Source organism: Aulonocara sp. 'chitande type north' Nkhata Bay, linkage group LG1, assembly GCF_057382095.1.
Source record: "Aulonocara sp. 'chitande type north' Nkhata Bay isolate Kocher_YH1m ecotype deep benthic linkage group LG1, A_spYH_male_GT1.1, whole genome shotgun sequence".
Classification (NCBI taxonomy): domain Eukaryota; kingdom Metazoa; phylum Chordata; class Actinopteri; order Cichliformes; family Cichlidae; genus Aulonocara; species Aulonocara sp. 'chitande type north' Nkhata Bay.
Window position 1 is genome coordinate 19,081,706 of NC_141344.1, and position 23,574 is coordinate 19,105,279.

Sequence of the window (23,574 nt, forward strand, 5' to 3'; positions counted from 1 at the left end):
GACTCATTCTCTTGCTCTTTTCTTCTTCGCTCTACTTCCCATTATATACTGAAAGACTAAGATCAGAACAGCTGGGCTGCGGCTGGTACCGAAGCTGCCTAAATACAACACAAAACTTGGCTCGGCTTCATTTTTCTGATGTGTTTTGTCTGTCTTTGATCAGAAACATAAAGTGGCTGACTAAGGGGAGTTTAGCATGTGTTTATTCAAGGGTAAAGGAAACACACTGGGCTGCTAGACTCCTCCGCCACATGTGAGTCAGTGAGAGATGAGCTGAGCTCCTAAAATCCACCTGTAGCTACTCCAGCACCTTCAATCCTGTCTGAGGAGATGAGGTGCTTGCTAGGATCCCACCATTGCTACTACAGTGCAGTGACTCACTGTCTGGGCATCAGCAGTCTCTGACAGTGCTGGCTCTTTTCTCAGTAATTGACTCCAGTTCACACGAAATAACAGGAAAACTAGTAAAAAAAGAACCAAAAACAACAAGAAACCCCCCAAACTGGACCACTTATAAAGGAAATGTTCAATTGGGATGAGATGTTAAACAAAGATGTTTATAATACAAGTTAAACAAGATGCCACAGGATAGATAATTTCTAAATAGATAAATACATGATTATGGTTTAATCATAACTAGATCAATGTTTGAAATTATACAGTAACTAATATAGACCGTTAGCAGCTGCTAACAGTTTTTACCGTGGCTTATTCTAACAAAGTTTGGTGATCCTAGTGAGGTTGTGCTTGAATTTGAATGTTTACAGAAAATGTACGAAAGATTGAAGACACTGTAGACATTGAACAGACATCCTACACACATAAATAAGTAAGCTAAGAACACAAAGGATGCTGTGTCCACAATAGCGCATTTCTGTTCTGAACTTTTATTTTAGGAACTATTTGCGTTTGCCTAGAAAAGGTCAAATCATGTGACGATACATGTACGACTCAGGGAAGGACACATAGTTACTGTTATCAGCCAATCAGAAGCCTTGGAATGAATTAAGACAATGCTAAAAAAAAAAAAAAAAAACCCAAAAAAACCAAAACAAACTGCAGTTCCTCTAGTGGCCACTTGAGGCTGGCTTCAAAAGGGAGTGAGTCTCATTAGACTTCCATGATAAAATGGCCATGTACAGCATTACAAAGCACGTTTAGCTTGACATAAAAATGTCCCTGTGCTTTACAGATAGCCATTCAGATCAACTATAAGTAGAATGATTTATTTTTTTAATAACTGATCTACCTGCTTAACTGAGTTAGGGGTGTGGCCTTATTAATTAACAGACAGCTTTCCCAACACATTTAGCTGGAGCTGACTAGCATCTACGAGGCCTCACTTTTGTTACATCCAGCCATTAGACTGGGCCGGTATTGCCGTAGGTGAATTTTTAATTGATTATCTGACTAACATTAGGGCTTGATGTGTGGTCAAATCATCCCAGAAGTTATGTGCTTTGGTGAGTGAAGTTCTGGTGTTTTATTAGTTCACTACTTGGGTTGCTTATTCACAAGACACCACAAAAGCGGATAAATCAATAAGTTTGATTTGCCAGATTTTTATGCCAGATTCCATTCCTGACACAACCCTCCTAGGGATTTGTGTCCCTTAATCATTTGACATGTGTTAACCAATACAGTATGAACACTACGCTTGTAAATTGCCTTAACATGCTTTGCTGATATGTGCTTCTGTGTTTTGCACTCGAGTTCATGGATAGGTGATAAATTAGCACGCCACTTGTTTATTCATATAAAGTAACTTCTTCCTCCCAAAATCCAACATGGCAACAGCCAAAATGCTAACAGAGTCCACAATACAATTTCTGAATGTGGGCACATCCATGCTTTATACAGTCTCTGATCAAGAACTACTCATGGGTGTCTGATCGTTTCTAATATCAGTGTGGTCTAGTCTCCAAAATGTAGCTAATGCAGTGTTGCTGAAAGCTGCTAGATGCTGGCTCCAAAATAAATGTGTCTCCTGCTTCAAAATGGATCCGTTTTTTCCCGCAAAAACTAGATCACATTAGTTTTTGATGATTTCAGCTGTACAATCTAATGTGTGTACCATTGGTCATTTTATAAATTACTGCTGTGTTACTAAGACTGGTAGCTAACGGAAGGCTGTAACGCCCGGCAGGAGGCGTTGATTTACAGCTGGCTGACAGCTGTTTCAGAGTTTCTATTTAAAGAGTAAACTTTTTTTTCTCCAGACGCACACTTCTACTACTCTGTTTGTATTTAAGGAGACTTTGATATGATGCAGTCATGCATTATTTTGGTAATGCTTATCTTTAACACATTGTGGTTAATGTAACTAATACCAGCATGGGCTAGCCCAAGGTCCTGGCTCCACACAGACAAACTCTGCAATGCTGTGGCCATTTTTAGGAACAATATGGTCTACAGCTGTGGTTTGAGCTTAATGCTTATGTCAGCATGGACACACACACACACACGCACACAAACACACAATATGATATTAACATGCTTAGTTGGGTTGGGCAATATGTAAATATTTTCCAACGGCCTGCCGTCAGTCCTACGACAGGCAACTGATGATATATTTGTTAAGGGTTGTCTGTGCAGCAAGTGCAGGGAGCAGGGCAAAAGACTCCCGACACCCTTTCAGCAAATGGAAGCATTTGTTTGTGAAAATATTTTAAAAAATCACTATTTTGGGAATATTTTGGTTTTAAAATGGAAGAAACTAAAGGTCCTGAGGGAGTGATGCCTCCGCTTTGCAGCCTATAAATGAACAGAGGTAAAGATTACAAAGGCTAATAAATGAATAATGTCATTTATGAGACTTTTCAGTACTAATCGATTGGACAGCAACCACTACCTGCAATTACTTCAGTCTGGTCCCTGTCATGACTTTCTAAAAGTTAGAACCATTGGTACGAACACCAACTGTTTCCATATCACGTAGACAATAAATTTACTGGAATTTTCAAGAGGACAGACATAAATCACACAACATAATAATATTAATTATTATTATAATAACAATGAACCCCACAAACAACTGCATAACCCCAAACCTTAGCAGATATAACTGTAACCAACAGTTCTTAATATATCTGAAGCTGAATTGTTCTCCTGCCCAGATGCTAATGTTGATTTTTAAACTGAGACATAAATGTGTGTAACAAATTCAGTTCTGCAAGTTATCCAGATATTTAAAAAAATAAACAAAAAAATCCACCATTGTTTCATAAAAAGAAAAAAACCCAGCATATCACCAAAGTCATTTAAAACTGTTTTGGGGAAATTTCAGTGTTGAAGCAACAGACTGGTCAACTCTCACAGCTGTTCCTCGAGTCCATTAGCGTCACTTAAAATCCGCCTCATCGACATCCAGGATCTTTGAAATGCAAACAACGGCGTACACTAATGATGATCTCTCCCTGTGACATTCACGTTTACATTTTACAGGAATATGTCTACTCATGTGCCACTTAATTAGGTACACTGGTTCAACTGCCCCTTGCTCATGCTGAGCATCAGAATGGGGAAGAAATGTAATTTAAGCGGCTTTGAAGGGCGTATGGTTATTGGTGCCAGGCCGGTGTGACTATTTCAGAAACTGCTGATCTACTGGGATTTTCCCACACAGCCATCTATTTTACAGAGAATAATCTGAAAAAGAGAAGATATCCAGTGAGTGGGAGTTCTCTGGGTGAAAATAAGTTCAGAGTGGAATGGCCAGAATGCCAGCGCAGAATCGCTAAAGCGCACAGCACGCAGATTGGCTTCAGCCACACCGGGTGGCACTCCTGTCGGCTAACAGCAGTTAAAAACAGGAAGGCTACAATTTGCCTGGATCTCAATCCAGTACAGCACCTTTGGGATGTGGTGGAACGGGAGATTTGCATCATGGACGTGAAGCCGACAAATCTGCAGCAACTGTGTGATGCTATCATCACATCAACAAAACCCTAAATCCCTGAGGAATGTTACCAACACCTTGTAGAACCTATGCTATGACGGATTAAGGCACCTCTGAAGGCAAAAAAGGTCCAACGAGCGAATGTCTCATTGTTCCAGTCGGTTTTGCTTTCATTGCTTTTATCTGTGACATCTGTACCTGTATGGGCTTATCAGGGACTGCTCCAATTACACATACTGTACACATGGCGCCTCCAACACAATGCAGGAGTCAAAACAAATATTACATAAGGCCGTGTTATTTGCTAAAGATAGGTGTAAATTACAGGATGGTCACATAAAAATATCACTACAACATCAGGACTACTGTAAATGGTTTTAATACAGGGGTTAGTCAACATGGAAATGACAGATGTTTATAAATGATCTGTAGAAAGGGATCTGCCGTCACTCTGGCTGTTCTCGCTGACTCCAGGAATCTGTTCAGACCACAAGGCTCAACACCTAACATGGTATGTCCTTTGTCTTCCTATTAACTGCTTCCCTGTTCTCAAGAGCTGTAAGGGTACATCCTGATGGTGAGCTAAATGAAAAGCGGTATGGAGGTGCATTAATACCTCAAAGACAGCTGAGGGAAAACAGACGAGAGGCAGTGTTTTCAGAGAGACCTGTTTGTATACTCTCGACAGCGCAAATATGTGCATGTGTGTGCGATAAAATCAGAGCCCTGTCATGAGGAGTAATGACAGGGTGCGCGGCTTATGTAAGACCCCATTTGTTTGTCATTTAAACTTCAATACAGGCACACAACATCCCCTAATTACCCAGCCTGCTCTTATGCTCTGCACATGTTGGTCACTGTGTCAACTGTGTTCAGTGACAAAAGCTAGCAGTAGGCAGATGCTGATCTGAGCAGTTCCACTAGAGAGAAAAGTACCTCGGTTGATCCTGTGAAAGCCACTTTGTCTATGCCCATGTGTGAAGCAATTGCAGCTCCTGCTGTTGGCCCGAATCCTGGCAAAATATTGATGACTCCCGGTGGAAAGCCGGCCTGTCAAAACAATATGAGAGGAAACAAGCTTTAGCGGAGATGACAGCAGAGCCAAGCAAAACCACAGGCAGTGTGGGGGAATCCGGACCCAACCCAACCTCCCTACAAGCAGAGAGCAGGGAGAACATCAAAAAGGCAACAGACAGATAGTCTCCAAGAAGAGGCGAGGCCGGAGAGGACAGGGGAAAAATAGAGAGGATGTAGACACTTAAATTTGTCCATTATTTGGCTTCAATACATTGCCATGTCAGGCTGTGTTGTTGAACTTACTCATGTGTTTATCCTTATTGTACACAGCTGCACTCACTACAAAGAGCTCTGGTTTGGAATTTACTCGAGATTTATATCAGCGTGTTTAAGATGTTCAGATTTTATTTTATTATTTTGTGGAGTTTTCGGCACTATTGCCAGGAAAAACTGAATAAAGAAAAAAGAAAGTTGACACCAGAGCATCCCTGAATTAATTTTTCTAAAGCACTTTTATGTTGACTGTCACATCCATACTTAACATATGAAACTATGTGATTATATAACATTTGTTCTTGTGATCTCTCTGAATTCATAATAAACTGATATCAAATTTAGAAATAAAAACTTAAAATAACTTTCCTTATTAGTCATTTAGCATTTTAGCTAGTGTGTGCATCATTAGGCTCTCATCACTCTTCATGCTATTGTTAAAGTGGGATTATTCAATGTGGTATGATAATGCTGTACTTATTACTGCTAAAATACTGCCTGTATTATTCTCAAAGGTTGCCATCTTAGCAGAAGGTTAGGGAGTACATATTTTAAGTCTGTATGAGGGAATGCTAATTCTAATTAGCAACCGAGCAGCAGGTGATTTTTAGCAGACCTTGACATTATGGGTGTTTTTTCTTGTCTATGTATTAATGTTTAAATATTGTTAATAATGTTCCCCGTGGAAGAATTTAGTATGAGTGGTTACATGTTAAGTTAAGCTGTAAATGTCTACAAAATGGCACAGCTAGCTTGCTAACCACTGTGAAATGCTTCAGTAGCCATTTCTGCTAAGTACATAACCTAATTATCATGAGACAGCAGTACTGTATATACTTCATATACTGTTTATATATATATATATACCACATCCATACTTGCTGAAGGATGTGAGACACATTGTTAATGCTGCTCGAGTACTGATGACACAATGATGACACAGCTCCTGGCACAAAGTTTTTGTGCTGATGTTAAAGCAAAAGGAGGTTTTGCTGTTTGTAATTTGACATTCAGGGACTATTTTCCCTTAGCACTTGGTGCTGCTGCTCTATAACTTTATGTGGTCTTTGATTTCATGGCTGAGTTGCTGTTCTTAGTAAAGCCTCCCGCATTGCAGTAATTCCCCTTTCAGTTGATCGTGTAATATCTAGGAGGGTAGAAGTTTCACAAACTGACTTGTTGCATAGGTGGCATCCTATTACAGCAAAACGTTCAAATTTAGTGAGTTCTTTAGAACGACCCAGTCTTTTACAAATGTGTGTGAAGGCAGTAGATGAAAACATTGGAATTCAAAGATTAATAGGTTTGACCCAGTACTTTTGTCCATACAGTGAATATTGAATTGAGTTGAATTAGCTGTATTAATATTAATATTTGGATTTTATTTTGACTAAACTACCAGAGGTAGTAAACTAGAGACACTAGACATGTGTTTAGTTCTGCATCAGATAATTATTTTGTATTTCTGACACTTAATTATGTGACAGAGACCAACATGAAGGTTTTTAAATGCAGCGTGAAAGCTCAGCAAAAATAGATATTCACAATATTAATCTCATTATTACTGTTTCTGCAGCATTTCCCACCAGACAGATGCTAATTCTGAGCTTTTTTTTTTTTCATTAAAATAAAGAAAGATTTTAAATGTTTCATTTTTATCATCCTTAATTAATTTTATTGTTGTATTAAGAGACTAAAATGTGTATGTTTTAGACCATTAAAAAGTTCATTTGCATAATTGAGGCAAACTAACCATTTCATTTTGGCTCTATATTGGCTGGAGATAACATAAAGGCCAAGTCCTACTTCACTGACTCTGAGATGATGCACCAAATCGATGTGACACTTCACTAAACATCTGTTTTTTATCGCCTTTTGGTTACATTAACATTGAACTGTCTAAATAAAGTGTTGGCCAAAGTCAAAGTGAACACTGTGTCCTTGGCAAAATAAAATCTATAAGTGATTCTGTTTCAGTTAGTTCAGCACTCATGCTTGAAACGGTGCGTGCGAAATGTTTGCTGTCGTCATAGTGACTCTGTCATTTACCTCCTTGATTAGAGCTGCCATGTAGAGGCAGGTGAGCGGCGTCTCCTCAGCAGGTTTCAGGACGACAGTGTTTCCACACGCGAGTGCTGGGCCCAGCTTCCATGCTGTCATCATCAGAGGGAAGTTCCACTGTGTACAACACGCACGCGCACGCACACAGAGACACACACACAAACACCGGAAAAAGACATCATGCATCTGACACACTGGGTGGTCACAAGTCAAGTTCAATAACTCATCGCTCTTAAGTCACTCACTCTCATTTTCACTCTGTCTAAACATAGTCAAGTGAGAAAATGTTCTCGGCACTTGTACAGTATTTTCTCTTCCCACAGTATTCTGAGAAAGTCGGGAAATTGCAACACATGTGCAATAGACCCGTATCACTGTTCAACACACAGGCCTGTGTTATTTCTGCTTTGCACAGGAGCCCATGGGGCTCAACACAGAACCACACGCTTTCTGCACTCTTGCACAATCAACAGTGTCTCTTTCTCCTTGATCTTTTCCTCCTTTCTCATCATTCTTCTTTCCTCAAACACACTCTGTTAAATCCCTTAGCTCATTCTTCTGCTTCTCACTTCTTGTTCCCTTTTCCTCAAAGCCACCGGCACACTGGAGGGGGTGGGGTTTGGAGTGGTTGCGGGGCATTACCGGTAAGATTTAAAAACTGTGGCTGACAGGGAATTACTGGAAAATTCAGAATGTAATTCAGTACTTTTAGACGCAGCTAACTCCATCTTTTTTATTTTTTCTTCACACTTCCCTGTCATGTTTGCATGTCACTTTTCAGAAAAGTTATACTCACAGGGACAATTTGTCCACAAACTCCAATAGGCTCATATCTGGTAAATGTCAGATACTCTCCATCTGTAGAGGAACACACATGAGCAAAGAGAGAACTGGGTTATTTATTCCTAGCTTTAACACTTTAACAAATAAGCACTTAATAGGAAATACTAAAAAATCCCTCTAAACACATGAAAAACGTCACCACCTGACTCCCCTGGTGTTGTTGACTCGACATGTTAATTTGCAAATGAATCCACATTCCTTGTTCCTTGTTGCTTTACCCTGGTGAGAGATTACGTTTCCTCCAGCAGCACAGGCATGTGTGTAACTGTTTTAGGTCATAGAGATGGGTGTTATGCTGGAAAGGTTTGCTCATTCCTCTTGCATTACTTGAGTAAAAAGGAGGTACTTGCTGAGGGTGTGCCATGCTTGTTCATTTTTCAGAAAAACAATTCATATTGAGAAATGTGTGTATAAATTTGTTACCACAGTGGTCAGCTGATGATTGCTTAATGTTGCACTTGGACTGGAAGGATCAGTGGGGGGATGACAAGTTAAACAATCACGTTGACAACAGATACAAAACTGCAGTAAGATTCCCATATTTCAACTTTTTCTTTTTTTTTGTCCGTGTATTCCAGTGTGGATCTTGCAAAACTGCTATTGTTTGTGGAATGAATCTACAAACCCAGTAGGCATGACATTTTCTGGAGGAACTCGAGTATCTGAAGCCTTGTTTGAAAGAATGACGCCTGCACATGAATTATATTTCAATTTGGCACAGGTGGTGTAAATGATACCAAACTGTACTGCCAAAGGTGCTGCACATAATGACACTCCCCATTCATTTCATGCCGTCTCTGATATAAATTTAACACCACAGTATCAGCATAACAGGCAAGACAAATAGCTGCAGAGGAGCAGCTCATGGTAGCTGTGTTGCGCCTCATTCTAACAGGTGAACAAACATGATTACTTACATCATACAGGCTACAGGAATACCCTTATTTATTTACTCTGAAAGCCTACAAGTGGAATAAAGCTTAGACCAAAGCCCTGGGAAAACGCTCGCCGTGGTTGGTTTGGCAGCAGCGTACAAGAGAAGCTTTGAGAGGGACAATACAGCGGTAGCAGGATGTTTTCCATGTCCTCTCAGTCTCTCTCATTCTTTTTTTTCTTCCTTTTAAAACACACAGCCAACTTTCTTCTCTTCCACCCTCAGATTCAGCTGCTTTAGAGGGGCAACACTGGCAGCTGGCTCTAATGTGTTTAGATTGATTACCAATTTGTTACCTTCACCCGCTGAATGTAAGCTTAGCTTTCTGCAAAACTCTGAACACAATGAAATAAAAAGAGTGTTTTGTTTTACTAAAAAATGTAATAAATGGTGATGTCAAATAGAGACCCCCCCCCCCCCCCCAAAAAAAGATTAAAATTTCCTGTACTTATAAAAAGCCTTGTATTAAAATATTGCAAGAATTTATGCAATGATCCTAGTCAAAGGTCTCTAAAGTAGCTTAAAAGCAAAAAAAATTAATGTTGCACAACTTAAATCCCTATATTAATTGTGCATTCTCATGCTCCTCTTACAGGGTTCCTATATTATAACATAGTTCTCCTGACTGTCCACATGCTTTTCAGTCAGCGTAGGAAAAGATTAACGGAGGCTACAAAGATTTTTTTTATTTTATTGTTCTGAGTGTTTTAAAATCATGTTTATAGCTGCTTGTTGTATATAATAAACACCGATTTTGGTACCTATGTACAGTGGAAGCGTCATGGTATTAATACTTTTAAGGATCTCTATAAAGATGGCACTTTCTTAACTTTTTTAGACCTGTGTTCAGAAACAAATCTTCCGGCTACCAATCTATTCCGTTATTTTCAGGCACGGCATTGCACTTCTGCTCTCTTCCCGTCCAACCCTCTTCTTCCAAATGTCCAGCCTTGGGAGGAATTCTTATCCCTTAAACCCAATAAGAAGTCAATTATATCTTTAATATATAAACAACTTATGGATTTACATGTCCATTCAGTTGTTAAAATTAGGAGGGCTTGGGAGCGGGAGTTAGGAGTAATTTTTTCGGATCAGCAATGGGAGAAAGCAGTATCCAATGTCCGTTATAGTACGTCCTGTGTATTGTACAGGGTTTGCTATTCAAACTATTGCAAGTCATTAAACGTTCTACCAGCTGATTAATATCATCTCTCCCCCCCCCCCCCCCCCCCCCCCCCTTTTTTTTTTTTGTGTGTTTTGGGTTTCTTCTTAGTTTTTGGGGTTTTTTGGGTTTTTTTGTTTTGTTTGTTTTTCTCAATTTTATATAAGCGTGGGTGTGACTGTGTGTGTGTGTATTATTGTATCTGTTCATGTAAGAAAAACTAACAAATATGTCAGGGGAACAGATTGTATTGTCATTTTAAACTTATGTACATTTGTCGCTCAATAAAAATATTTATTAAAAAAATAAACACCAATTTGCTGCATTTGTTATCAGGCACTGGTTGTAAATTATATAATAACTTACTAATCTAGGTCACTTTGTGTGGAACACAGTCAATATAATAATATATCCCAAATTCAATTAGCACATGTAACAATAATAAAAGTAAAGTTGATCAACAGACTTCAAAGAGCGATCGTATTGATTTTCCAGGTCAGGGAACTATTTTTTTATTTTGTTTTATTTTAATTTCATTTTCCTGACACCCCAGTAATGCACAATAACAATTAAAACCTTTTACTGATACCAAACGGGTCTCAGAATAAAACCGTGCCTGCTAAAGCTCTCAGTAGAGTTAGTGGAGAATTTAAAGTTACTTTCAGCTGCTCACTTCTCACAACAAACAGCTAACTATTGTCTAAGAGGTTTGACACATTAAATCTGAATGACAGACTGTGTAAAAAATGTGCACAGTGTAACATCAACAATTGTTTGAGGAATTCTGTATTAAAACTTCAAGCTGATGCAAAGAGCGACGTGTTGCATTCATATTGAATTGATTTATCAACTACAGGTTGCCACGCCCTAAGGCATATCTTTCATTATCATAGATTTTCTCTAAATGGGAACTAAAAATGACAAAATAAACATCATGTTGCAATCTTTAAGCGTTTAACTGGTTTATTAATCAAGGAAAGTGTTTACTGAGGTCAAAGAGCAGATCAGAAAGAAAGTGATCTTTCTCATACACTTCTATACAGTCAGTCTTCTTTTTGCAACCAGAGGAGTCGCCCCCTGCTGGCCATTAGAAGAAAGAAGTAGATTTAAAGATCTTCCACACATGCTTCAGTTTTTAAATCCTGACTAATCATATATGTTAAGTTTGCAATTTCAGTTGAGTGTTGTTGCGTTTTTTGTTTGTTTTTTGGTACCAAAAAGTCAGAGGAACAAACACAAAAACACAAACCTGGCTCTTTCTTTAATACCATCTGACTAATCCTTTCTTTAACTGCTAGTACCCTTCATCTCTCTCAGTCCAAATGGCTCTTACCCATTGGAATGGAAGTACCATGGATCTTGTCGGCATATCCAGCAAAGTATCTCAGTGTCTTTATGGTTCCTTGGAGGTCCACAAACAGAGTGGGCAGGAAAGGCTTTCCACTGTCCAGTGACTCAATAGTCTGAAGAGAGACGAGGGACAAATATGTGATATAACCTTTTGATCTTCACATATTTCCATACTGTTTTCTATCTTTTACACGCACCCATGGGTGAAATGTGACACTAAGATAACACTTAACTACAAATACGGCAGTAATATGCTCGCTTTAGGACATTTAAGATAAGATAAGATAAGATAAGATAAGATAAGATAAGATAAGATAAGATAAGATAAGATAAGATAAGATAGAACTTTATTAATCCCTCGGGTGGGTTCCTCTGGGAAATTCGATTTCCAAAAAAGCACAGCACCGACAGAAGTTACAGAGTTACAGAATATTACATATATATATATACACACACACACACACACACACACACACACACACACACACACACACACACACACACACACACATATATAAATACAGAGACAATATAAATAAAATATACGAAGGGGATAAATAGAATTTGCATGTATTTGTACTATCAAGCACAAAAGCAACTGTAGATCCTTCTTTCCAAAAGGCATAAAATGCATTTAATAACATGTGAGGAAAAATAAGAGAACATTCCCAGTATTTGTCCACTTACTGCAAGGTAGACACTGTCCCTCTCCACCAGGTCAGCCAGTTTGGACAGCAGTCGACCCCTCTCTGAAGCATCCATCCTTCGCCACACAGAGCCCAAAGAAAAGGCCAGGCGAGCTGCCTGCACGGCTTTATCAACGTCAGCCTACAGGGGAAAAAAAACATGTCACTTCATGATCTGTCTCTGCATTTTAGCAGGCCTACATCTGACATAGAAGTGTATATGCTGAATGCTGAAGATGATTTGTCTCATATTGTGCTTTTGCTTTTCTTTAATATTTCAGATCCAGCTATTTCACTCATGTATGACGGCTAAAGACTAGACTCCAGGCCAACACTATTGCTATACCTGTTTAAGCATGCAACGCATGTACCAAAGGATAGCGTCCTTACTGCAGGAGCCAGAGTTGGAGTTCATTACAGACCATTTCCTGCATGTTTTCACTCTCTCCCCACTTTCCTACTCTCTGCACTGCCCTATCCAATAAAAAGATGGTTAACCTTTTACAGGGCACTCACTAAGATACACAGAAAGTCTCAACTTTAACCCTAAAGTGTGACTTTTTTTAATCTTTGCGATGCAAATGAAGTGATATGTTTCCTGATTATGGGTAACCCCCCCCCCCACCTTTCATTGTTAGACTCTCCAGCGCTGAAACCTAAGTACAGAGAAATTCATTATTCTTTTTACTGTACTACATGTATTTAAGGTAGCTCCATTATGCTTTTCAAATATATATACTGTTACATGCTCACTTTAAACATGGCTTAAGTTTCAGAAAATTAGGTCATCATGTATAAAAGTAATCCCTGTGAGCCAGAAACTCCAGACCTCACTGCATGCTCAGTTTACACCAGCTTTTTTTTTTTTTTTAACTCTTGGCTCTGTGTGATGAGAAAGAGAAAGAGAGGGCATCCTAACGTTTTCATCTCAAAGTACTGTACTGTGAGTACAGAGGCCACGCTGGCAGCTGTTCAAACCCGCTGTTTGTGAGAGACAGCCAATCAAAAGAAAACTGGCTTTAAGTGGGAGGGGCTAAACTGATGAACTAAGGGAATGGAGCAAGGCCAAGTATATGATTAATAAAGATAACACTGAACTATGAATAATTTAAAGCTACTCTTTTAAAGCCCAAGAATAAAAATATGGAGCAAATGAATTAAGAAAAACTTTAAGAATAATTTGTTATTTCTAGCTGCATTTATCTCTTCTGTGTTTGCACATCATGTGAATGTATCTGCTGAACATCAAGGGTCTTGTTGAGGTTTTACTTTCTGCTCATGTTGCTTTCTGTCCTTTGGGATCATCTGCCCCACCCCATGAGGTTCACTTGGGTTACCCTCCCACCTGTGTGTGTGTGTGTGTGTGTGTGTGTGTGTGTGTGTGTGTGTGTGTGTGTGTGTGTGTGTGTGTGTGTGTGTGTGTGTGTGTAGTTCTGCCTTTATCTTTTCTGTCTTTTTTATCTTTTTTTATCTTGTATATTGTCTAACATCCACTAAACGCTTGCTTTTGTTGTTTAAGCCTGCACGCTAGTCCAACATGAACAAGTTAAAAATTAGTTTTACCAATAAAAACTTCTACATCCATCAACAGTAATGACTTTAACCATTTACTTGGTTTAACTATACTTATGTAATGTAATACTTATAATAATACTCCACCATAAAACATTGTATAACATTTACCTTGTCTGCTTCCTGGACTTCACAGATCTGCTCTCCAGTAGCCGGGTTGTAGACAGGGAAGACCTTTCCACTAACAGAGTCCTGCCATTCATTGTTGATGAAGATCTGCAAAAAAAGAAGAAGATAATTTGGGCATTTTAGTAAGAGATATAACCCATTTTAAATTCATTAAATAGGCAAAATTATTATTGGAATGTATCCTTTTCACACGTAGCACTGAAAGCCTGAAAAGGCAGTTTCCAAACATGCTAAGCATGAGCGTGCAACAATGGCTGCTCTTTTTTTTATTTAAAAATATTTATATTATATTAAGTAATGCGTTCATTTCACCATTTTGCTGCAGCTATGTGTTTGTGGACTGCGAAAGAAAAACAGCTCTCACGCAGCGACACGTCCAGGGAGAATCTCTGGAAATCTGGACACAGATTCCTGTCTGTTCAGCATTGCTCTCTAGGGAGTGCTCCACCATCCAGACAAAGGGGGTGGGTGGATGTGGGGGTACAGATAAATCCCAATCACACACTCGACCCCCACCCACCTACACAATCCGCCCCCCCACCCCCCAAGCACACAGACACACGTTTCACAACATCGCTGCTCGTTTACGAGATCATAAAACACGTGCTGCACTTGGTTTCTGTGATGCGTTAAAGCAAGTCTTCCGTTAAACAGCAAGTCCTTGGATTCCAACACGAGACATATGCAACATCTTTGCCGAGCAAAAAGAAAAATAAATGTTTACACAACTCCAAAACTGAGAGTTATGACACAGAATTACATGTATGTGTCATATGTAATTTTAAACGTACCTCCAGCATATTAGGTCAGCGACAAAAACCTCCTTCCCCGCTGACATGTTTGGATTCATTAGGCTGACTTACTCACACTGTTTTTAATGGCTGTCAGTCTGCCTGATAGATAGAGTGCAAGGAGAACATCTGCTGGCACAAATCCCTCTGTGTATATATTCGCTCTTACCCTCCTTCTACTTTAGAGGAGTTCTGATGTACTGAGAGCAAACCTGAGAGCAGGGTTCAAGTATCCCACTGGCTGTAGCCTCCCTAAACTCTCCAACATGTTTACCTCCATAAACGCCGGGCTTTAAGTACTATTTAATTGGCTGTAAAGTGTTAGCTGTGTTTACTTTCGGGCTGGTATAAAATGCCGAAGTTCCTGAAAACCGTTGGAGTCACAGTAAAAACACATCACTCTGCCCCCCTCCCTCCCTCAATCCCTCCTCCGTATCATTCCCACGGCTCACTGGCTCATAATGTGGACTCTGCATCTGATTACCTCGCATTCACGTGTTTAAGGTGTTCAGTATCTCCATGTACCACTTCACAAGGCAAAAAAATACAGTACACGATCATTTTCCTATCATTCCTTTGCACTGCTTACCCCCAAACCGTCCCCCACACAAAGGCCTGAGTAACTTCTCCCTCTACCAGCCTGGTATTCTCAGGCGCCTACCATCAGAGGCCACCTTTAATCTGCTGCTCATTAAGAGCACTTCATAAAATTGTCAGTAACAATAAGGAGCAGAGGGCCAGCTACAAAAACAAAAAGTCCTGTAGAGCACTGAATTAGTTTTTAAATTTATAGGGGCCACTGAAGTGGGGCGCCCTAAATCAGAGGAGCCCCCTGACAGCCTCAACAGTCCGAGCAAGAATGCAGACCATGGGTAGCTTTATGCATGGCGTAACCCCTCTCACAAGATGCTGCTAAAGGAGAACGGATGAAGCACGACAACAGTGGAGCAGGCCCCACCTAAATCACAGCCAGAAAAGGACAACTGTCAGACGCCGTTTGGCTCAGCCCTCTCGCTGGGCTCGGACTGGTGTTAGACTTTTGTCTCGTTCCATTGAGAGACTTGATTAAGATGACAGGCTGGAGTCGTAAATCAACTCTCAAGGTTTCTTAAAATTGCTTTTAGGATCATTTGGACGAGGGGCAAAGAACGCAAGGATGAAAAAGCAAGTGCAAGGGTTCACATTTTCAAATGACTAATTGTGTTTTCTTTCCCATTCCCTGCGGGGTCGTTACTATCACTTCACATGATAGGTTCATGTTTATGAAAGTCTGTGCTGCCATTCAGGGCCTAAAATCCCAAAAGTGCACGCAAGATGAAAGAAAATAATTAATATGGATACAAATAATCCCAGGTTTTATTTACTCTATATTTCATTTTAAACTAGAGGTATGAAAAACTCTTTAAAGATCTAGTTCTGCAGCTTTTTATACAAATGGGAGAGAGGATTAAAACTGAGTCCAATATATGTTGCTTGAATAATAACGAGGAGGCCTGATGTGGATGAGTAAGCCTATAGGTCAGGGCTTTCTGCATGGGTCACAGAGCAGCTGCAAACATTTAGCAAATCTCTTGCTTTTCTATAAAAATCGCCGGTCCCATCATCCGGTACGAGCCTGCGAGGGATGGGGATCACAAAAAGATGAGGCACAATATAAACAACTACAATTTAAGATTGTATTTTTTTCAATTCAGCTTTAATTTTCTGTAATTACAAAAAACAACAACAAATAAATTAACGTTAAAATCAGGATTTGTTCATGTTACACAAAGTTTAAAATGTAAACGATACCGACTTTTCCTTTTTTTCCTTCTTTTTTTCCACGTTAATAAAAACTTTGTGCGGTATTTGTGTCGATTCATTTTTTCGGAGTGAACTGTAACGGGAAGTATGAAATGCCAAAATACTTCATGCAGCCAACAAAACATCTGTTTGGCTCTTTGCTTCTTCTCACAGCTCACATGCTGAAAGAATATGTAAGGCTACTCGTTTCTCGTCGGTTGGACAGAGGGGGCGCGGGGGTTTAGGGGCGTCTGTGTGTGTGCGCGCGCGTGTGTGTGTGAAGGTTTACATACGTGTGTGTTTACACACAACACGCCAAGATTCCACAGCCAGATGAATCCTACGGGCACCTGCAACACTCGTCTGCGCAGGAAGTTTCATATCCTCCCCTATCACAGGACCTCTATTTCCTTTCTGGTTTTGGATGGCGTTCAAAACTCTTATAATTACTACTGTTACAAGTGAGTGGAGAGCATGTGAAAGTGGAGACCAGCTGGTATTTTCTTTTTTTCTTTTTTTTTCTCCTACTCCTCTCCACATGTCTGACACCGTGGAGCCTTCATGTTTTTCATTCACACACCCAGAGACAATGCCACCCTGCCCTCTCGGGTTTGGCGAGGGCGGCCTCATTGTCACTGCCTGGCAAACGCCTTTGTCTTGTCAATTTGAGTAGGCAACTGATAAAGGCTGTTTGTCCTGACAACGACGTTAAGCAAGAAACAAGCTTAACACAACGCACACCTTTCTAATAACATCCCCAGAAGTGATGCTGGTGCCAGTGTGACAACGTTTCTGGGCAGATTTATTCGGCCGGCAATGAATCCCAACACTAACGCTCAATTTTTATCAGACTCAATATGAATATTATTTACTGCAAAACCTAGAAGAGCTTAATCTGCAGTCCTAATGAAAGACAGAGCAAAATAAAACAAAGAAAAAAAACCTCGAGACCATGTGCGGCTTAATTTCCATGAATCAACAATAAAACTGACCTCTCCTCTCACTCGTGGTGTTTTTTCTACCATTTGAGGTTTGATGGGTTTCCTGTGTACTTAACCACTCTTTATATTTCAGGTCAAGGGAGGTTTTAAAGAACGTTTTAACATAGTTTCACTCATGGGATCACTGGACAAGGAGGAAGTAATTTATAAAGAAATGTCATGCTTTTTTTCCACGGACAAATAAACATCTAGAAAAGCGGTCTCTGCTGTGTCGTGTTGTGCTCGCCGGCGAAAAAGAGCCCATTCCAACAGATTTATGAAGCCAAGTGTTTTTCATAATGACACCGTAAGGATTTACACGTTTTCTTGTCAGGAGGGCCGCAGACTGAAGGTATGGGAAGTTAACAGGGTAACCTCGCTGTCACTGCTCTTCCTTAAAAAGTGATTAAGAGACAGGGGACATGATGTTGACGTGTCTGCTAAGATGATAATTTACACTCGCTGCACAAGCAGGCATTTCACACCAATGGACACATTAATGGCGGTGCACACTTACCCTGTCACAATCAAAGAGATGTGTTTTAGAGAGTACGCAGCCATGTGTGTGCGAACGAGGAGATTGTGAAAGCAAAGGCACAGAAAGGAGGGAGGGGATCTTGCTGTGCTCGTTGTGATAAATCATTTAGTTGCACAGTATCCACTAACTTTGCCTCTGTTTGATCTTGATCGCGGTAAGATGGTGGTTTTGAAGTGAAAAACTCCAGAACTGCAGGTCAGACTCTGGCAAGGCAGGGCCACTAACCCACACAGTGAGGCAGGGTCATAATTTACACCCCGGTGGACAGCACCTAGCATCGGGGAGCCCCAAGCCTCCATCTGTACTATCTCAATCAGTGACAGATTGATGGAGTCTCTTATTCATCCACACTGAGTGGATGTCTGTGCATAGACTGCTTTACAAATTCATGGGTCTTCATCAGAGGGGCTCTGCACAGGTTCCTATGGTGAAAGTGCACTAATGCCACCACGAGTAAAGCAACAATGAAAATTTATAACTTGATTAGATTAAGAGATCTGTAACTCAGACGGTGAACAAGGCCACTGAATCTGGTCCTTGTCAATTCTTCAGATGCGTTCTCACTTTATTTGTGCTATGAACACAAATACAAAAGTGCATTTTTATCAGAAGCTTAATATTAACATTTGTGGAGCATTCTTGTAGTTTCTAGTCTCTAATAAAGTCTCTATAATATCAGAAAGACAAGACATGTGCAAACGTTTAAGAATAACTAAATAAAAATGTCGTAAAATACCTCTAAATCCTCTCTTCTCACCACATGTAAAAACATTTTATAGACTCTTCATCCACAGCAGAAGAAACAAAGCTGGGCCTTTCTTGTTAAATTTGTCCCACCGAGTGTCTGTTTTAACAAGTCATTACCACTCAACAGTGTGAAAAACCACAACAAAGAGCAGGGATACTTTCTCCTTAATTATTTATCAGTCTTTCTCCTCTCCACTTCTGGCACAAGTGGAAAATGTCAATAAATAGCTATCATCGTCCTCTTATTTATGGCTTCCGTTGTGGTAATATCAGGCTTTAAACTCTTTCTGTCTTGTAACCCAGCTGTTGGATCCTTTTAATAATAGAAATGTGGGGGTAGAGGATGGGAGGGGGTATGCTTTCTTTTCAAGGTTTTAGAGTATTTATTAAAACTACAAAGTCTCCTGAAGGTATTAAAAAACTATAAATGCCACTTTAATATGATTTGCATCCAAGCAGGAAGATATCTTGATACGATCACACAATTTCACTGTGAGTGGTTTGTGACTTGGTGAAAAGGACAAGGGGCAAACCTTGGCTGAACTATCCCTTTTGTTTTAATCAAATGCTTCCCTGTTATAGATCTGTTGAAGCACGATAATGGATCAGCATATCTCTGCTTCCGGAGTCATCTGATCTTTGCATTGCAAAGCAAAGAAAAGTCACTGCGATCAAAGTTTGATTAAAGTTTTTGAATTCTCATTAAGTTGGAAAAAGTTTCAGATGCCTTTATGTTGCAGAAAATGTGTTTAAAAATCATATTTGAGGGGAAAGGACTGCATCAGTGAACAATGTGGGCTGATTCCTTTGCAGTCAGCAGGGAGGAGAACAGGAACAGGGTGTGAGGAGAGTCCACGCCAGGGGTGCCCATAAATCAGGGCCCTTCTGCCCCCTATGTCCACCAAACCATCAGGGACTGGATGATCCAAATTCCTGGGGGTTAATTCACCAAGTCGCTTCCTAAATTTCCTCCTGTACACTGTTGTTTCCACTCCTTTAACTAACATTCTGCACTGAGAGGGAATGAAAAGCTTTTAGCAGGACAACACACACCATTGTCTTTACAGGGCAGCAGTAGTGTGCCCTTTGCACTTAAAACACTGAGGTATGTGTTAACGCAGAGCAATTATAAAAGCAAATGAACTTCCACCACATTATCATCAGCCTGTCCTCTGCACGAGATGCCCTTTAATCTTACAATCATAAAAACACTTGTTCTGCAGCTAAAAGACTGTTTTAGTAGCGACAAAGTGCAGCAAGACACAATCAGGCTGCTCAGACTGATGATCAAACCTCTGCTACTGATACTGTGAATTTACCTAAAAGTGCAGCAACATAAGCATGAATAAAAAATAAAACTGAAAGAATGAAGATAGTCTAGACATCAAACCAAATCAAAACAACTCATATCATGCCAGTTTTTCATGTGACTCATCACTTATGACTCACTTTCAAAGCCCAGAGGCTTAAAGTGACATCATCCGATTAATTAATGTTTTTTTGTTTTGTTTTTTTAAGAGACATCTATTTATTCAAGCAGGATTAAGCAATTCACCATATATATATATATATATATATATATATATATATATATATATATATATATATATATATATATATATATATATATATATATATCTTTAAAAAGAAAGAAAAGAAAAAGGAAAGAACAATAGAAAATATATTTTAAATAAATTTTAATTCTAAACTATTTCCTCACTAAATATGTTGTTCTTAGATAAAAGAAACGGAAACATTTGACCTGAGTGTGCTGCCATCACTCATGTCATTAATAGAAAAATGCTTAAAGATCAGGTAGAAACTATTTTGGTTGCGGTTTTTTTTTTCTTTTTAGCTGATGCCTAATATGATCCTGGGCCGTAATAATAACAGTAAATCGACTCAGTGAATATGACGAGAACACATAGGAAGGAAAATAAAAATAGACTAAATAAAAACCAGTGGTTCAATACATGGTTCAAGTCTCCCAGTATCATTATTTTATACCCCTTTAAAGTATATTTTATAAATTGTTTTCCCACGCTGTAACCTGGAATGAGGTTGGCCTGTGATATTAGGGATAATGTATTCCAGATGGAATAAATATAAAAACTACATTAAAACGGCGGAAAAAATTGGCCACGTGACTCAGTGTTGTAAAAGTTTAGCATGTGGTGCACTTCTTAAAACACGGTCAAACTATGACACGCCCTTTGTTAATACGTTGTTGGCGTCTACTTAAAATCATAGCCGTTGTGCACCATGCGCACTTTTAACTACAAGCAAAACCAGGCCAATTAACCATGTTTAATTTTTTTTAAGAACAAAAAGGCTGAACTGTGTTAGGAAACCAGTTGTGTTTCAAAACGCACGAAGCGATGGGCCTATCTAGAGAACACAACAATCTAAAAATATTAATCAAACGTGTTTTATCAGCCACACGCTCGTCACCGCTTCAGTGAGTCGCGCACGGATTGTTTAAGATTTAATGATCATCTCTGAGCGCGTGCGAGCGGAAAAACAATCTAATTAAAAGTTGCAGCGCGCCAGGTTTAAAGCTCTAAAGTTCTGCTGGATCATTTTTCATCACCTCTAGTCTGCTTTCAGCCACACGCTCTGACACTGAAGCTCCAGCTGCTGACTCACAAACTCGCTTTACTTCTAAAGATTTCCAAGTTTAGGTTTAAGATCTGCGCGTACAGGCTGTGAGTCGTTACGCGTAAAATAAACTCTGCTCGGTCGGCGGCGGTTTGTGGAGAGACACAGACCTTGGTATACTTGATCTCCGGGTTGGGCACCGGTGAGGGCATCAGCTGGAGCGATGCCATGAGAGCAGCGGGGTCGCTCTTCACCTCTCCCGGGATCTCGATCTTACTGGAAGTCATCGCGGCCGTCTCTGCGCTCGTCTTGCCTGCCTGCGCCTCTCTGGGTTTTTTCAGCACAGTTCTGATTGAGATTTTGGACTCCTTCCTGGGTTTATAGCCAGGTGTCAGCAGCGGTTCATTTTCATTGGGTAAAGAAAAGGGCTGTCCTTTTGAAAAATAAATTCAAGCATTTACATAAAGCCATGCGTGTTAAGGAGGAGGAACACATCCACCCCACCCACCTCACACTCCCGGTGCACTCAGTTTCCAGTGTTCTCACTCACCAACAGCTGACGCTTTTCTACACTAATTCATCCTGTTACATGTACAAATAGACCACGCTCATACTCGAGAAAGTCTGAAATGGATTGTTATGATAGTCACAAGTGTAGTATTACTCAATGGTAATAACAATTCAGCATGTAAAAGCTATGCCAAGTTTATATAGTTAATATAAATGGGCCCTTCAGGGAAACAGAGAGTTACTAAAGCGTAATAGCCAACATATTTGTTGGGTAAACCAGTCTCGCAACAGGGTCCATTAGTTTCTGGAGCTTATCGCTTGCTCCTTCGCCGCAAACGGAGTTTGCCCTGTTGTCTTGCAGTTGTAAATGTGCAAATATCGGTCTTTCTGAGCCCTTTAAGCGCCTTGCTTCGGCTCAGATTAAAGGTTAACTCTGTCTCTCGGATCCCACAGTCAACAAAACAACCCCTCATACATAAAGCACACCATAACCTCACACTTACACCGTCATTAACCTTTTCCTAAGTGACATTAAAGTGTCGCACCACCTTTCGCCTCACAGTCACCATGTAGTCCTATTTGCCTAACACAACCTCCCCACGGCCTGAGATGTCATGCAAATGCGCACTGGAGCAATTGTTCCTGCGTGCGGGGTATTGTTGGCACAGATTTGTCCTGTAGGTGATAATTCCTTCCAGCGCCTCCTTCAAAACCGGCCAATATACATCCTCCAATTAGCCGAAAGAGGCCCTATCTGGGAAAACTAAAGGATTTAAAGAAAATCCACGCGTATTAACACATCCACAACAAATAGACCGTCATACTTAAATGTGACGTCACTCACTCAGCAGTTTGTGGGTGAATGAGGTGCTTATTTACGATTATCTGCTCATTAAGTTTGGCGGAAATGTGAAGAAACGGCGTGGGGGGAGAAAGTGTATCTAGCAGGGCTTACTGAAGAGGCGTGAATTTCAGATTTCATAACGCGGGCCTCTTGACAGCACAAAGGAGTTTGAGACAGATGTAGGTCCATAATTTGCAAATCCCCGCAGGATGCTTTTTCTCCATCAGCACATCACTCTTTTTCTCACAGCATGGGCGACACTCTCCAAGTGTCTGTTTCACATCAAAGAGGACGGCTCCGAAACTGTGACATTGATTAATGGAGTCAAAACATCCCATTCTCAGCCTGTCGTCTCACCTTTTCACAGAGCGCAGTGAACGGAAGATAAGGCATACCGGGGAGACGGTGTGACAAACGTGTAGCCGCCACTTCAACACTTCAAATGTTTTCATGGAGCTCCCTCTGTTGGACGGAGAGAGCCCAGGACTCTGCAGGGTCACACACGTTTACATGAGTCTGAATAATTGGAGAGAGCGACTCGATAAGCTGAAGTGATGGGAACACGAAACGATAACAAATGGAGGCATGACCGAAAGCCCAGGATGAGTGCAAGGAGCGCAAACCCTCCTGAAGGAAGGCTGAAAGAAGGTGAGTGGGAAAGCATTTCAGAGAGAAAACAGAGGTGAGTGTCCCCCGAAATGAACCAGCATCGCTCCCAGTTGCCCCCCAAACGAATTACAGAGAGTAAATACGCGACTAATGGATGGTGGTGAAGACCTCTGAAAGTTACGAAATATTTTATTCACAAAATCAACCAAATTTTTTTATGGACTCAATTTTTTTCCCATAAGTGAGATTA

General features: G+C 40.2%; 1 protein-coding gene across 1 annotated transcript in view; it reads right to left on the reverse strand.

Moving 5' to 3' along the window:
• Window positions 1–21,770, reverse strand: part of aldh1a2 (aldehyde dehydrogenase 1 family, member A2) — a 28,392-nt gene extending 6,622 nt beyond the window's left edge. The window contains exons 1-7 of the mRNA XM_086287105.1: window positions 21,532–21,770; window positions 13,908–14,012; window positions 12,226–12,366; window positions 11,522–11,651; window positions 8,046–8,107; window positions 7,238–7,366; window positions 4,835–4,948 (exon numbers count right to left, since the gene is read on the reverse strand). Of these exons, the coding sequence (XP_086143231.1) occupies window positions 4,835–4,948; window positions 7,238–7,366; window positions 8,046–8,107; window positions 11,522–11,651; window positions 12,226–12,366; window positions 13,908–14,012; window positions 21,532–21,648 (798 nt within the window). The 5' untranslated portion in view covers window positions 21,649–21,770. The remainder of the gene's footprint in view (window positions 1–4,834; window positions 4,949–7,237; window positions 7,367–8,045; window positions 8,108–11,521; window positions 11,652–12,225; window positions 12,367–13,907; window positions 14,013–21,531) is intronic.
• Window positions 21,771–23,574: the final 1,804 nt, after the last annotated feature.